Raw genomic sequence first — 15,183 nt, forward strand, 5'->3', positions numbered from 1 at the left:
GGCTTATTCCAAAGCTTGTAGTCACAGTTTCTAGTTTGGATCAAAAAAGTTCATTAATGATTTCCTTATTTAGTTGTTGCTTGCATGGAAAGAAGAGTACAATGCTTGTACATTTATTTATTCATTTATTTAACTTCTATGCCGCCCACACTACCCAAAGGTCTCTGGGCGGCTTTATATGTGGGCAAAAGAGTTGCTTGCATCTCAGTTTACTGCATCAAGATACGATTGTCTGAGTCTGAATGACTCCATCATGCTTGGTAGCTGTTTATCCAGAAATGATCCCGATAGAGGTTAGAATGACAGAACAACTCTTCATTCAGCTACGTGGCACTTAAATATGTGCCTGAATCTTTCCATTCTTGATGCAGCAGTTGGATCCTCCGCAGAAGGAGCAGCTCCACACAGCTCTGACTGAAATGGACCTTCATATGAGGAAACTAGCAAATATTCCTTGGTTGTGGCAACTCGTGGAACCCAGTGATGAAGAGGTAAATCGATGGATGAAGAGAGTAAAGCCACTTGGGCCTTACATTACAGTCTATTACTGGAGTAGCTTAGGAATGTGGGCATCATCAGTTTAGCAAGTTTTTTTTGTCAGACATTCCTCAGCTACCCTCCACTTTTCCAAAGGGGGGGGGGAAAGCACTTTCTTCACAAGAAAGTGCAAGGGGAAAGCAGGAATCAAAGCACTTTGATCTCTCTCTTTCCCCTCCACTTTCTTGCGAAGAAAAATTTTGGGTTAAAAAAGAGGGGTCTTATACATGGGGGTGTCTTATACATGGAAAAATACTGTACTTACAGTTATAAATTTTATAATTTCTATATATTTTTCCTATAGAACCAAATGTTGGATTATTCTAAACGCAGCAGAAGTGGCAAATTTCGTCTGGTGACAAAGTTTAAGAAAGAGAAAAACAACAAGAATAAAGAAACACGTACCAGCTTAGGAATGCCGGGTACCGCCTGTCTGTGTATTCTTTCTTTAACCTTCCTCACACATATATCCATATGTGCATGTGGTGCACCACTTTGCAAAGAGCAGTGCTTCTATTCTGCTGCTGTTCTTGAATATCACTACTCTCTCTCTTCTCTGTGTTTGTCCTTTTTATTTATGTCAGCAGGTATTTTACATTCTCATAGCAGTAGTTTTCCCATATGAGACTATATTTGCTGCCTTATCTCAGAGATACACACTGAATATCCATTTTGAAATACAGAAACATGTAATACCTCTCAAATGACATTCAGTGGCATTTTAGAGTGACCCATGGGTGTTCATTTATGTATTTATAGAAGTCTTTAAAAATTTCATGGACTGTTGAGCTCACGTCTGCAATATCCCTCTCTCCCATTGCTAGCATTCCCTGGTTTGATTAATGATTTTCTCCAATTGAGTCATTCCCAGGCTTTAATCAAATCTCACGTCTAATTATCTAAGGATTCTGCATCATCACTGGTGCATCCTGAACTAATTAACCATCTTTATTGGTTAGTATGAAATTTGAAATAGCCCAATGAAATCAGTGCTTTAAATGATATCAGGATGCTTGGGTAGTTGATTGGTTGGGTGATATTCTTTTTCTGTAGGGACATTCTGTCTTTGTTCTGTGGGGCTTAATGAAATCACTCTCTTGCTGATTTTGTGATGTATCATTTCTTTTTTTTGCTCTCTTACCTCTCTAGATTTTAAGATTCTGTTGGCTTTCTCTTATTTAGAGGCTGTCAAAAAGGCTGGATGGCTCTGTGTGTTCATGTTCAGTCTTCTTTCCCCTAAGATTAGTATAATTTCCCCTAAAATAATAAGCAGTGTGTCTGTAATGTATTCATTTGATAAATAGATACAAATGATATCAATTGATACTCTAGTTTGGGCTTTTATGCATAGCGAAGTTGCAAGAAGTTTGGAGTTTATGTGCCTCCCCTTTGCTGTGTGTAGAGAGAAATGGGCAACATCCTGTTGGTGTAACCTTACACTGGCCTAACCCAAATCAGATGGCAGAAACATTTAATTGAAGCTATGGAATCTTTCCTAGGGATTGCTTTTGCTCTGGGAAACCTTTGGGAGTCTCAGTACAGGAGGGAACATCATCTTAGTCTTGGCAGCATTCTGGCAGTGGGGTTTTTTTTTTCCCTATTAAAGGCTCCCCACTCCCATCTGAAGGCTCCAAAAGACTTCCCCATAACAGTAGGGAGCTTCAGAACCTGAAATGGGGGGGGGGGCGATAGGGAATCTTCCATGATTTTAAATTAAGTGTTCCTGGTGGCTGATCTGGGTGACACCAGTGCAAAGTTACGCAAAAGGTTTTTGCTGAAAATGTTTACTTTAATATTAGATCTCCCTATCAGGATCAGACCATGGACTGGTTTCTTTGTAATACAAGAAGCCAGTTCTTCAGTTTGATGAAGCCAAAATGAGTAGCACCATGGAAGGCAAACAAGGATTAAATTTTCTAAGCAGTTCTTGGTGATTCCTACAGAAAAAAAGGTTCCAAGTTCAACAGTGTTGGGAGAAGAAATAAAGAGGTTAGTTTAAGAAATCTCCCACATTGCAGCTATTGTTAATAGGGGAGTCTTAGAGCCTTTACACTTAAGCAGGATGGGCCCTGGGAGTATTTTGAATGAGTGCTCAGTCAGGTGATGGACATGTATTGCTGGCTGAGTGGTACTTATGAGAAACTGCTCAGGCCACAGAGCTTGTGCCAAAAATCTTTTTTTTAATTATGTAGAGACTAAGATACAGTATTAGACCCACTTTTTTTAGTGTAGCAGCGGCATAATAACTGATTTCAGTTAAATCGAGCTTTCACTATATCTCACCTCCTTTTAAGACATCGTCTGTTTATATTACCTTGTTTCCTTTCCCTTCCATTAGAATAGTTGAACTGTTCATCATTCCTTCCTCAATGAATTTGATAGTGCTGGTCTCTCTTCTCCTTTTGTGCTACTTTGGTGTTTGCTGATAATCACCTTCCTCTTCTCACTGCCTTTCCTTTGGGCTTTGGGGTACTCAATACATACCTGCTTTTCCATCTCTGACAGTTCACCTCTGGGGAACGGAGGAGGTTGCGACCTGGCTTGAGCATCTCAGTCTTTGTGAGTATAAGGATATCTTCATCCGGCATGACGTCCGGGGCTCTGAACTCCTGCATCTCGAACGGAGAGACCTCAAGGTATTTTTATGAGTAACTCATTAAGAACAGCCATCTGCATTTGCATGGCCCTTTCTGCTGACTGCTTGGAGCTGGTCTGCATACTCTCCGTTCTAGGTGGCTTTAGACAGAGTGATAAGAGTATTCTTATGATTGCAGTTTAGCAGAGTCAGATCAAAGACTTTTGGTTCAAAACTCAAATTTTGTGAATTGTAAAATTCACAAACCAAAACTTCTAAATTTTTAGTTTAGGCCTGCAATTAATTACTGGTACAATTTATTTGGTAAAACCAATCTTTAAATATCTCTCTTATCATGATAGCTCTGTTTAGGGTATTTATAAGTCAGCTCCAACTTTATGGCACGTAACAATTTATCCAACATCTGAATGCTGTTATTTGGAAGAAATGAACAGTCGCCTTTTATAATGTACATGTTATATGCAATTGAGTGAGTAGCCACACTTTATGTAATTGAAGAGGGCAGTGGAAGTAGACAGTTAAGTAAATGCATGCATGACATTGTAGCGAGCAGGTAGTATTAGGCTATGTCTATAGTAATACAACTTGTACTACCCCATAAGCAGTTGAAGAAAGTAGGAAAAACCACTGGCCTGGTCAGGTATAATCTAAACCAGATCCCTTAAGAATACACAGTAGAAGTGAAGAACAGATTTAAGGAATTAGATTTGGTGGACAGAGTGCCTGAAGAACTGTGGATGGAGGCTTGTAACATTGTACAGGAGGCAGCAACAAAAACCATCTAAAAGAAAAGGAAATGCAAGAAAGCAAAGTGGCTGTCCAACGAGGCCTTACAAATAGCAAAGAAGAGAAGGGAAACAAAATGCAAGGGAGATAGGGAAAGCTACAGTAAATTGAATGCAAAGAATAGCAAGGAGAGACAAAAGACCCTTCTTAAATGAACAGTGCAAAGATATAGAGGAAAAGAATAGAAAGAGAAAAACCAGAGACCTGTTCAAGAAAATTGGAGAAATGAAAGGAACATTTTGTGCAAAGATGGACATGATAAAGGACAAAAATGGTAGGGACCTAACAGAAGCAAAAGACATCAAGAAGAGGTGGAAAGAATACACAGAGGAATTATACCAGAAAGATCTGGATGTCCCAGACAGCTCAGATAGTGTGGTTGCTGACCTTGAGCCAGACATCCTGGAGAGTGAAGTCAAGTGGGCTTTAGAAAGCATGGCTGACAACAAGGCAGGTGGAGGTGATGGCATTCCTGTTGAACTATTTAAAATCTTAAAAGATGACCCTATTAAGGTGCAGTACTCAACAGTGGCCAGAGATTTGGAAAAGATCAGTCTACATCCCAATCCCCAAGAAGGGCAGTGCCAAAGAATGCTCCAACTACTGTACAATTACACTCATTCCACACGCTAGCAAGGTTATGCTCAAAATCCTCCAAGGTAGGCTTCAGCAGTATGTGGACCCAGAACTCCCAGAAGTACAAGCTGGATTTTGAAGGGGCAGAGGAACTAGAGACCAAATTGCTAACATGCGCTGGATTATGGAGAAAGCCAGAGAGTTCCAGAAAAATATCTACTTCTGCTTCATTGACTACGTAAAAGCCTTTGACTGTGTGGACCACAACAAACTATGGCAAGTCCTTAAAGAAATGGGAGTGCCTGACCACCTTATCTATCTCTTGAGAAATCTATATGTGGGACAGGAAGCAACAGTTAGAACTGGATATGGAACAACTGATTGGTTCAAAATTGGGAAAGGAGTACGACAAGGCTGTATATTGTCCCCCTGCTTATTTAACTTATATATACAATACATCATGTGAAAGGCAGGATTGGAGGAATCCCAAACAACCTCTGATATGCAGATGATACCACTCTGATGGCAGAAAGTGAGGAGGAATTAAAGAACCTCTTAATGAGGGTGAAAGAGGAGAACGCAAAAAATGGTCTGAAACTCAACATCAAAAAAACTAAGATCATGGCCACTGGCCCCATCCTTTCCTGGCAAATAGAAGGGGAAGATATGGAGGCAGTGACAGATTTTACTTTCTTGTGCTCCATCATCACTGCAGATGGGGACAGCAGCCACGAAATTAAGACGCCTGCTTCTTGGAAGGAAAGTGATGACAAACCTAGACAGCATCTTAAAAAGCAGAGACCTCACCTTGCCAACGAAGGTCCGCATCGTCAAAGCTATGGTTTTTCCAGTAGCGATGTATGGAAGTGAGAGCTGGACCATAAAGAAGGCTGACTGCCGAAGAATTTATGCTTTTGAATTGTGGTGCTGGAGACTCTTGAGAGTCCCCTGGACTGCAAGGAGATCAAACCTATCCATTCTGAAGGAAATCAAGCTTGAGTGCTCACTGGAAGGACAGATCCTGAAGCTGAGGCTCCAATACTTTGATCATCTCATGAGAAGAGAAAACTCCCTGGAAAAGACCCTGATGTTGGGAAAGTGTGAAGGCAGGAGGAGAAGGGGACGACAGAGGACACGATGTTTGGACAGTGTCATTGAAGCGACCAATATGAATTTGACCAAACTCTGGGAGGCAGTGGAAGATAGGAGGGCCTGGCGTGCTCTGGTCCATGGGGTCACGAAGAGTCGGACATGACTTAACAACTAAACAACAACAACAATAAGCAGTTGTATCTACGCAGACACACAGTACAGTATACTCAAATGTGAGTATCCTTTAGGGTGCTGGATGGCTTAAGGAGCATGATGTAAGCAGTGAGTCCATCTGAAACCTTTACTTCTGCTTCATAGGTAATCAAGTAGTGGCACCAAAAACCACAGCCACAATTGCAAGGAATACAAAACCAGGTTGAACTAATCATGTTCTGGAGAACTTTATCTAACAATATGAAGATGCTCTCTAGAATGTTGAAGCTTAGATTGAAAAAATGTTGTTGAAAATAGGTGTGTTGTTTAGGCCACTTGTCTCTATTATTGTTAGAAACTGTATACAGTGGTGCCTCGCTTAGCGATGTTAATCGGTGCAGCAAAAATCTCTGCTAAGCGATTTCATCGCTAAGCAATTTTAAAAAGCCCATAGAAATGCATTAAAACACATTTAATGTGTTCCTATGGGCTTAAAAACTAACCTTATGCAAAAATCCTCCATTGCGGTGGCCGTTTTCGGTGCCTCTAAAGTGAGGCAAAACAGTGGGGCTGCCATTTTGTTTACCCAGCGGCCATTTCGGAACCGCCGATCAGCTGGCCGAAAATGGGGAATTTGCGATGATTGCTTCCCTGCGATCATCGCAATGCGAAATTTCCTCATAGGGGCCATCGCAAAGTGATCACTCTTGCAATGGCAAAATGTCCATCGCAAAACGATTTCATCACTATACGGAGCGATCGCTATGCGAGGCACCACTGTATTTTGTGACACATGAGTTCACTTTGCTGCATTGGTTTGGAATCTGGTATTTGTGCAACTGTTCCTGTCTCACGAGTTTGCATCTCAGAATTTCTGTGTAGATTTGCATCATTATGGCTACAGGCTTATTCCATAATGTTTTCTTACTTTGTCAAGCTCTTTTGACTTTTATCAATTGTTTTTTTAGATGCTACATAATTATTTTTTATATTATTATTCATCTCAAAGTTTTGATCCAGCAAATTAGTCTTTTGCAGTTGGTCTATGTGCATGCATGTGTGTATAAAAACCACATTTCCTTTTCTTTTTCAGGACCTAGGTGTGACCAAAGTGGGCCACATGAAGAGGATATTACATGGGATCAAGGAACTGAGCAGGAGTATTCCTGCCAGCGAGGCTTAACATCTGTTTTCAGAGCCTGTATTTACCATTCTCCCTGATGTCTCTGCTACTGACACATCACAGAGCAGATTTGATTGGAATTGTCTTAACGGAGCAGCTAAACGCTATCGGTGTTCAGAGTGCATATCCAACTTCTCTTGGTGCTACAATTCTGGTGTGGGGTACAGTACTATCCAGTCAAGCAGCACCTTTTGTTCAAAGCCAGTGTTACTTGTCCACACCAACCACAGTGCCCCATCTTTACTCAGGCCTGGACACATTTGCTTTATGCTAGACACCCTTCAGTCAGCCCTTGTAAACTAGGCTGTGGACCAGCTTTGTTGTTACTATTTTATGTTATTTTGGGGATGGTTGGTTTTGGAAGCCAATTTTCTAACTTGCCTTTGATCTTAAGAATTGAGACAGATATTAACAGCTGTGAAAGCTATCTCTTAAGAATTGAGAGAGATATTAAGAGCTGTTAGTCATGCACACATAATGATGACAATTAGCAAACGAGGAGAAAAGACTAGGATTATAAACTAATTACTGGGGGCAGCCAAAATAAGTAAATATAGTATCACTAAATATGGTAACAGACCATTGCTACATAGACTTTGAATTCAAATTAGGAAGATATTTTTCTAGGCAGTGCCCTTTACTGTGGTGCCAGAGAAGTGAATTGACCATTGATGTATGAGTGAAGATTCTGGGACTTTTTTCTCAAGGGATGTAAACTTATCCTTAAGGTTAAAACTACTCTGTTATCCTTGTTATATAATGCTTATGGATACCAAAGGAATGGGATTTCATTGTTCGGGCTTAAAACAGCAAGTGCCTAGAAATATCCAACGGTCCCAGAAGTGTATCCTAAATGGCAGAAAGTACTGTTTTTAAAATAAGATTGGTACATAGTGCATAGGCTCTAATTTTGCTAATCTAAAAAGCAAGAACATAAGAAAGTAGTGTTGGCATTTTTGAAAGCAGTAAGGTAGTCTTTTGTATATAGGTTTTAGGCAGGGTTAAGTATTTCCCTCCTTTTCAAGACTGTTTCCTAAACTTTACCAAGCCAGAGCATCATTGCTTAAGGTATACAAGATATTTTCTCTGTTTTAGGAGAACCTCTTTTTACTAGCATAACTTGACTGAATTCTACAGAATTTCCTGTTAGTGACTACTTCTGCATTCCATCTAATCTTGTTACTTCCTGCCATGTATTTTGCAGGAAAGGATAACACAGTCTTATTTATGGAAAACTACGGTCAAATTTGTGGTAGACTTCAGAGAGAAATCTTAAACCTGAGCTGCATATCTATCTAGTTCTGTTCCACCATCACTGTTTGCAGAGACATTTTGCCTTATTGGTATGGCATCCTCTTGCTGTGTTCAATTTCCTGTGCATGCTAGAGGACCATGAATTTGCAAATCACATAGGTATTCACCAGAAATCTTCTTCTCTAGGTATTTTTAATTGCTGTGGTGCTGATGGAGGTCTGGACCAGACTTTGCATTGGGTCAATATCAGATACAAGATAGTAAAAATTATTTCTGCACTTTATTGGTGATATACAACAGCCTCTTCCATTGCCTGGTGAACACCTCAGTGAGCAGAATCAACATGCGATAACTATACAGCTGAAAAGGGGTATTTTTCCTATTCACTTTAATGTGGAAGAACTGCAGTGCTTGCTTTTATGTTTTGCTTTTAATACATGGGAAATCGAGGATGCTCTTGTTACCACCTCTTGCACAGATTAGTCTTGTCCTCGAAGGAGCAGTTTTGTTATACTCCCTTGACTAGGATTAGATAAGACACTTGTCCATATTTCAGTCAGGTGGCATCACTTTGATAATAGCCATATATGCAGGGAGCACTAGATTGCTCTGTTGCAGTTCTCTCAAGGAATTAAATTTTTGCACTTGTGCCACTCCTTCAGCACATCCCAGGGCGCTGGAAATCAGGAAGTGTTCCACTCTCTCTGTTGGTCCTGAAAAGGAGATCAGTGTGTGCCAAATGCCTTTGGATTTGCATTCATATTTAAAGAAAAAATAAATAGATTTAGGCCCGAGCCCCATCCTTTGTGTGTTAATTGCTACTGGAAACAAAACAGTCTCCTTGAAACCTGGATCTCAAACATTATGAGAAAAACCAGTGCTTTAGGTTGGCAAAATTGAATGTCAGGCTGCTGCTAGTTATACCTCTGATGTCTCTTGAGGTATTGTTTATTGAAAAATGGTTTTGCTGGCTGAATAAAGATAGCAAAAGCCCTGGAGAAAAAGACTATTATGAGTGCCATGACAAACTAGACATTTCACCTTGAAGACTTCAGAGCTTCAGCCATATCATTTAGGATTTTGGAAAAGAAGACACTTAATGGGATCTTACTGCAAGTCGTCAGCAATTTTGCATTGTTTTAAGTGTTTTGAGTTACCATATGTTCCATTTTGTGAAAAAATTTAATTTTTTAATGTTTTATGCTGATTTCTCTAACTAAAATACAGGGCATGATTTCTACTAGGTCCGTTACATTTCAGTGGAACCTAAGTTAAAACACACGTACAAACACATGTGCCAATCTTCGACTCCTTTGGAAATAAATCATTGTATCTTAGTAACATGAGGTTAAATGTATTATCGAGCTGATGGTTTTTGCTCACACAAGATGACCTCCTCTCCATCATTCTGCCGCTATGTGCCAACCCCCTGCCTGCTCCACAGTCTTTCCACCTTCTGCAGCAAATACACAGACTGCATGAATGATCTGCTGGGGAATTGTGACCTACAGACAAAAGCTTTCATAGTGGAAAGCATTAATTGGATATAACAAGTGTGCTGTGGAGGGCATTAATTGGATGAACCAGTGTGCAGCAGTCTTATGCATGTTTACTCAACGAGTAAATCCCCCAGAATTGGATACCCCAACCCCACTTATGTGTGTATAGGATTTCAATTAAAGTTATTTATTAAGTTTTGTTCTAGTGGATATATTCACAATTTCAGTCTATGGACATGCTGGGATTACAAAATCTACTAGAACATGCATCTCTGATAAGAAGAGGCACATAGTGCCAGTGTCTCTTGAACAGCTCTGACCATCTATATCATTTTAAAATTATTCTTTAGTATTATTTAAAGGTAAATATAGTATGAATGGTAAATTTAAAGACTGTTTACACAAAAATCCTTATATCTTAACGGAAGTTGTGATGTAAAGAAATGAAAGAAACTTTTTTTAAAGTCATTTGGTGTCTGTATTTGTTGTTCACCAATGATAGTTGTTGAGGGGTGTTGTAACCGTTCCGGTGATCTGTCAAAAAACATAGGGAAGCATTTCAGTCTTGTACAGTCTTGGGAAGGTTTTGTGCCTTAACAATAGAATATGCTATTTATTATTTTAATTTATATCATGGTTACCATGGAAACACCTCTTGTATGTACATATTTTGCAACTGATTATTGTACATATATTGTTGTATATAAAGAAAAATCTGTTTCTGAGCTTGCTGTATAAGAATTGATTTGTGACTGTGTTTGTCAAGAAGGATGTGATGTTTGATATTCCTTTGTCAGACCTGAATTTAATAACAAAGTTACTTCAAGGAAGCCAATCATGAAACAGAGAAATGTTTCCTGGCTGTAACATCTGAATGGTGCTGTTGAGTTTTTTGTCAGTAATAGTGATAGTAACCTTCTTGCAAGAGGTGAGTGAATCGGAGAGATTTAGTCCAATTTAGTCTCACATCCTCAGATACCATCTTGTCCTCTTTATTATCCCAAAAAGACACAAGTTGTTAAATTGATAGATTTAATTTAATCCTCTGCTGACCTTATTCACAGTCTTTACAAGAAATTAGGTAGTCATAGAACCAAAGATAGCCATTCTCAATAAGAGCAAATGACTGTGTGTACAGCATTCTGTTAACATGTATTTCCTTGGCCATTTTGCACTAACAAGCAGAAATACAAAGTTTTTCCAATAGTCTGGCAAGTGAGACATGACTTATCCTTGTCTGGTTACTATAGTCTACTATAATATGCACCTGCCAAAGACATTATGAGTGAAACCTACAAATGAAATGGAAGGTAAATCTGGAAGGATGGCAGGAGGCAGAAGACAACACTATTGCTGACTACCAGTCATGAAAACACTATTGCCTCTAGCATCAGAGGCAGCATTCCTCTAAATATGAGATGATAGGGCAGAAGAATGCTATTACTTACTGGTGTTCTGCTTGTGGGCTTTGTGCAGCATTTGCTTCCTCACCGTGTAGTGGGCTGGAGTGATCCTCAGCTTGATCTGTTATGGTCCTTCTTATGACCATAGTGGGTGTTGCTTTGCTGTTAGCCAGCTACTTTAATTTTCACTTAATCAACTCTAGATTGTCAGGTCAGAGAATCTGATGCCTGACACTCTCCCTTAGAGTCCTACAGAACTGTATAGACCTCCAGGTGGAAAAATCAGAAGCCTGTGTTTCTCACAGCTGGTATTTATCTCCAAAAAGGCTAATTCCAGAATGAAGCCAGATAATCATTTCCAATCATTTTCACAGGTGCAATAATTTCAGGCAACATAATCTTGTGTAATTCTACAAGCTTTATATGTACATTGCTTCTAGTTTCCATAAGCACAAAATACTTCAAAAAGTAATGTTAAAATGTATTGAAAACAGTCTTACAGTTATGAGAAAAACTAGGCACAAATGCTTACAAAATATGAAGAGTATACAGTACTTAAGTTGCAGCAAATACTTCAGGTCAGAATTCAGTTCAAAATACATGAGCATAAAAAATACAATAAGAATTTACATTCTAAAAATGCAAGAGTTTACAGCCTAAAAAGGCACATATGAAAGGCAGAGAATACATCTCTAAAATATCAAAATTCTTAACAATAAAAATATATAAAAGAAAATAACTTACTTCTTAGCATGGTTAGAACACAGAAAAATAATTCTAACTGTTCACTCAGTCAAACCAGCTTGAAATCTATTGCAGAAAATCCATGATGATTGTGTTGCCAGCATTTGGAAATGAAGATTATTGATACACTGTTATATGATGATTGTGTGTGGTATAGCACGTCCTCTTGTTATGATGAGTTGAATTCATGTGTGTCTTATCTCCCAGTGTTTATATTTCTTTCAGTTTTCCTGTTCCTTATGTCTATAAACAATTCTTTCACCAGCATATTTTTTAAAGAAATCTATTATTGTTGCACATAGGGCTCCAAGGGCTTGTAACTCAAAATGTGGCAACCTGCCACCATGACAATAATGTAATTGTTTTGACTAACATTTTGCAAAGCCCAGAGGACTAAAGACTTGTAACATAAAGCATAGTGCAAGTTATAAGACCTGCATCCTTAGTTTATACTTTGTTATTATTTATAAAACATGTTCAGTTGTCAGGGATATTACAGTACAGTAACCTATTGTTTAAGCTTCAGTTCTAAGACCACTTTCATTTTCAGAGCTGCTTTTTCTACATTCCCCTTAATTATTTCACAGTTGAGATGTAATGGATTCCTAGGGGAGCCTTCCTGTTGTGACTGAGTTTGTTGATTCCTTTCACAATTACAACTGCAGGAAATGTTCTCCCATTTTCACACTTAGGTTAACAATTACTTTTGTTCTTCCATATAACACGGATCTACATCTCAACATGTCAGTCCTCAAATGAGACCAGAAAATTAAGGAGAAAGGAAAGGCAGCTAGCAAGGGAAGCAATAGGGAGGAGGGGAAAGTCTCAATGACTCTTGAGATGTAGGGAAAAAAACCTGGAGTTCAGCTACAACGACATAAAGGGAAAACTGAACAGATCCACTGCATAGTTGTACCCAGGAAGTCTGATTTTCCTTGGTGAATTTGCTTTAGCCAACCACATAGGAGTCAGAAAACAAAAAGGAGGAAATTGACAATCAGCTTTGTTTGCAGCTTGTTAAGGTAGTCCTGCTGTGGCCATCCACAAGAATCATGATTACAGCAGACCTAAACAAGTCTGAATTATAATTTCCCTCCTCTTTCTACTGATTCCATGCTCTTTTCTTCCCCCTTGGTCATCTAAGTTCCCTAACAAAATGGCACGAAGCCTTTAAAAAGAAGAGGGTGGGGAGAAACGGAACAGCAAAGGAAAAGGAAAAAAGCAGACCAGCCACCAGGTTTGTGGAGGAGAGAATTCAAATAACTGCCAGTTTTCCCCTGTCACTCTCACTGCTGCTGTAGCTGGCTGGAATGACTTGAAACAGAATAGCTACAAACCCCACCACATTGGCGCAAGTGTTCACACCACCTAAACTGATGTGAATGCATTTGCTACACAAAAAGTAGAAACCCCAACAGCAAAGAAAAATTTCGTAAGCTCCAGACTGAGTCACACTGTTTGACATATTGTGTAGTCAGTGAAAACTAATGCTACTGTGACATTCCCAAGCCTGAAGGGTTTCCCATATTATTTGCCAATGGAGTTATCCTCTTAGTCTTATAGAGAATGTTCCTCATTGACATATGCCAATTAAGCAGCATGAAAGGTTGTAATTTTTTCAACAAGTTGGGATGTGTGAACTAAGGGGGTAAAGAGGTGCCTACCGGACATGGTGATGAGAACCTGGCTACATTGTTATTCTTATGTGCCATCAAGTAGCCTTTAACTTAAGGATGCTTTTGGCAGTGTAGTTAAACTGCAGTACTACACTGAAGATTTTGTTCATGCTCCATTTGATCCTGGGCTCAGGTAACCAGTCTGAGGTTGACTCAATCTTCCGACCTTCCAAGATTCGTAAATTGAGTACTCAGCTCACATGGGTGGTAGGGAAGGATCTGTAGCCTGTGTGATTAAATTGTAAAACTCCCAGAGAGTGTTTTGAGCACTATGAGATAGTATATAAGCAGCATATGTTGCTTTAAGGCAACCCTATGAATGAGTGATCTCCAAAATGTTATGTCCTCAACAGCCCTGCTCACCTCTTGTAAACTCAAGAGGTTGTGGTTTCCTTTAGGGTGTTGACCCATTTCATATTTGGTCTTTGTCTTTTCCTGATGCCTTCAGCATTTCCCAGCATTATTGTCTTGTCTTCTCACGATGTTCCCCAAATAGGACAGCCTTAGTTTCATTGTTTTTGTCTCCAGAGATAGTTCAGGCTTGATTTTCTCTAGGAGCCACTTATTCATCTTTTTGGCAGTCTAGATTATCTGTAAAGTTCTTATACCACCATATTTCATCCATATCAAAATTTTTGCTGTTAGCTTTCTTTGCTATTCAGCTTTCACACTCAAGAATACAATAGTATGGATGATCCTGGACTTGATTTCCAGTGATACATCTTTACACTTGATGATCTTCTAATCCCTTTATTGCTGCCCTTCCATGTCTTTTGTCTTCTGATTTCTTGGCTGCAGTCTCCATTTAGAATGATGATTAAACCAAGGTATTCAAAATCTTTAGCAATTTCAGTTTCTACATTGTCAACTTTAAACCTATGTAGTTTTTCTCTAGTTTTGATTTTTGTCTTCATAATGTCCATCTGCAAGCCTGCTTTAGTGCTTTCTTTTTTTTTTTACTTTCATCAGAAGTTATTTCAAGACATTGCTGCTCTCTGCCAGTAAGATGGTGTCACTTAAAGTATCTTAAAGCAGGGTAGAATGAGATGTAATAAACATCGTTTTTCCAAAACATAAAACAAAGAAACTTATAGTATTTTAAATTACTGATGTTTCTTCGACCAATTTGTGCTCTTCCATCTGAATCTAGTCTTATTTTTCATTTATGTTCTGCACACAGATTGAACAGACAAGGGGATAAAACAGACTCTTTCCTGACACCCTTGCCTAAAGGAAACCATTCTGTCCTAACAGCAGCTTCTTGTTCACAATACAGGTTACATATCAGGACAGTCAAGTGTTGAGGCATATCCGTGTCTTTCAGAGCAACTCATAGTTTCTCACGATCCACACAGTCAAAGGCTTTGCTGTAGCCTATGAAACATTGATCTATTTCTGAAATTCTTTGGTGCACTCCAGTAAAAAAAAAGGAATCAAAGATAAATCTGACATATTGCCTGATCTGTAGAATAAGTGGTTATGTTAGTAGGGAGAGGCAATGAAGAAATGAAACACGCACACTTTAGCTTTTGATATACAGTATTAAGTTTGAAATAGCCCAATTTAAAAGAAAAAGAATACAACGAACTGGAGACACCTGGTAAGTATTGGGTGTGGACAACAATGGAGAAGAAAGGAGCTTTTGCCTGGGTCTTGTTATTGGTGCTAAAAACCATGAGGAAAT

The 15,183-nt window shown here is 39.1% G+C and overlaps 1 protein-coding gene across 4 annotated transcripts in view; it reads left to right on the top strand.

The window, feature by feature from the left end:
* DGKD (diacylglycerol kinase delta) overlaps positions 1-10,401 on the top strand; it is an 81,836-nt gene extending 71,435 nt beyond the window's left edge. For all 4 annotated transcript variants that reach the window (XM_072995771.2, XM_072995772.2, XM_020787390.3 and 1 more), the window contains 4 exons: positions 372-491; positions 842-959; positions 3,043-3,173; positions 6,834-10,401. In XM_072995771.2, the coding sequence (XP_072851872.2) occupies positions 372-491; positions 842-959; positions 3,043-3,173; positions 6,834-6,923 (459 nt within the window). In that variant the 3' untranslated portion in view covers positions 6,924-10,401. The remainder of the gene's footprint in view (positions 1-371; positions 492-841; positions 960-3,042; positions 3,174-6,833) is intronic.
* The last annotated feature ends 4,782 nt before the right edge of the window (positions 10,402-15,183 follow it).

Source organism: Pogona vitticeps, chromosome 3 (assembly GCF_051106095.1).
Source record: "Pogona vitticeps strain Pit_001003342236 chromosome 3, PviZW2.1, whole genome shotgun sequence".
NCBI classification, from domain to species: domain Eukaryota; kingdom Metazoa; phylum Chordata; class Lepidosauria; order Squamata; family Agamidae; genus Pogona; species Pogona vitticeps.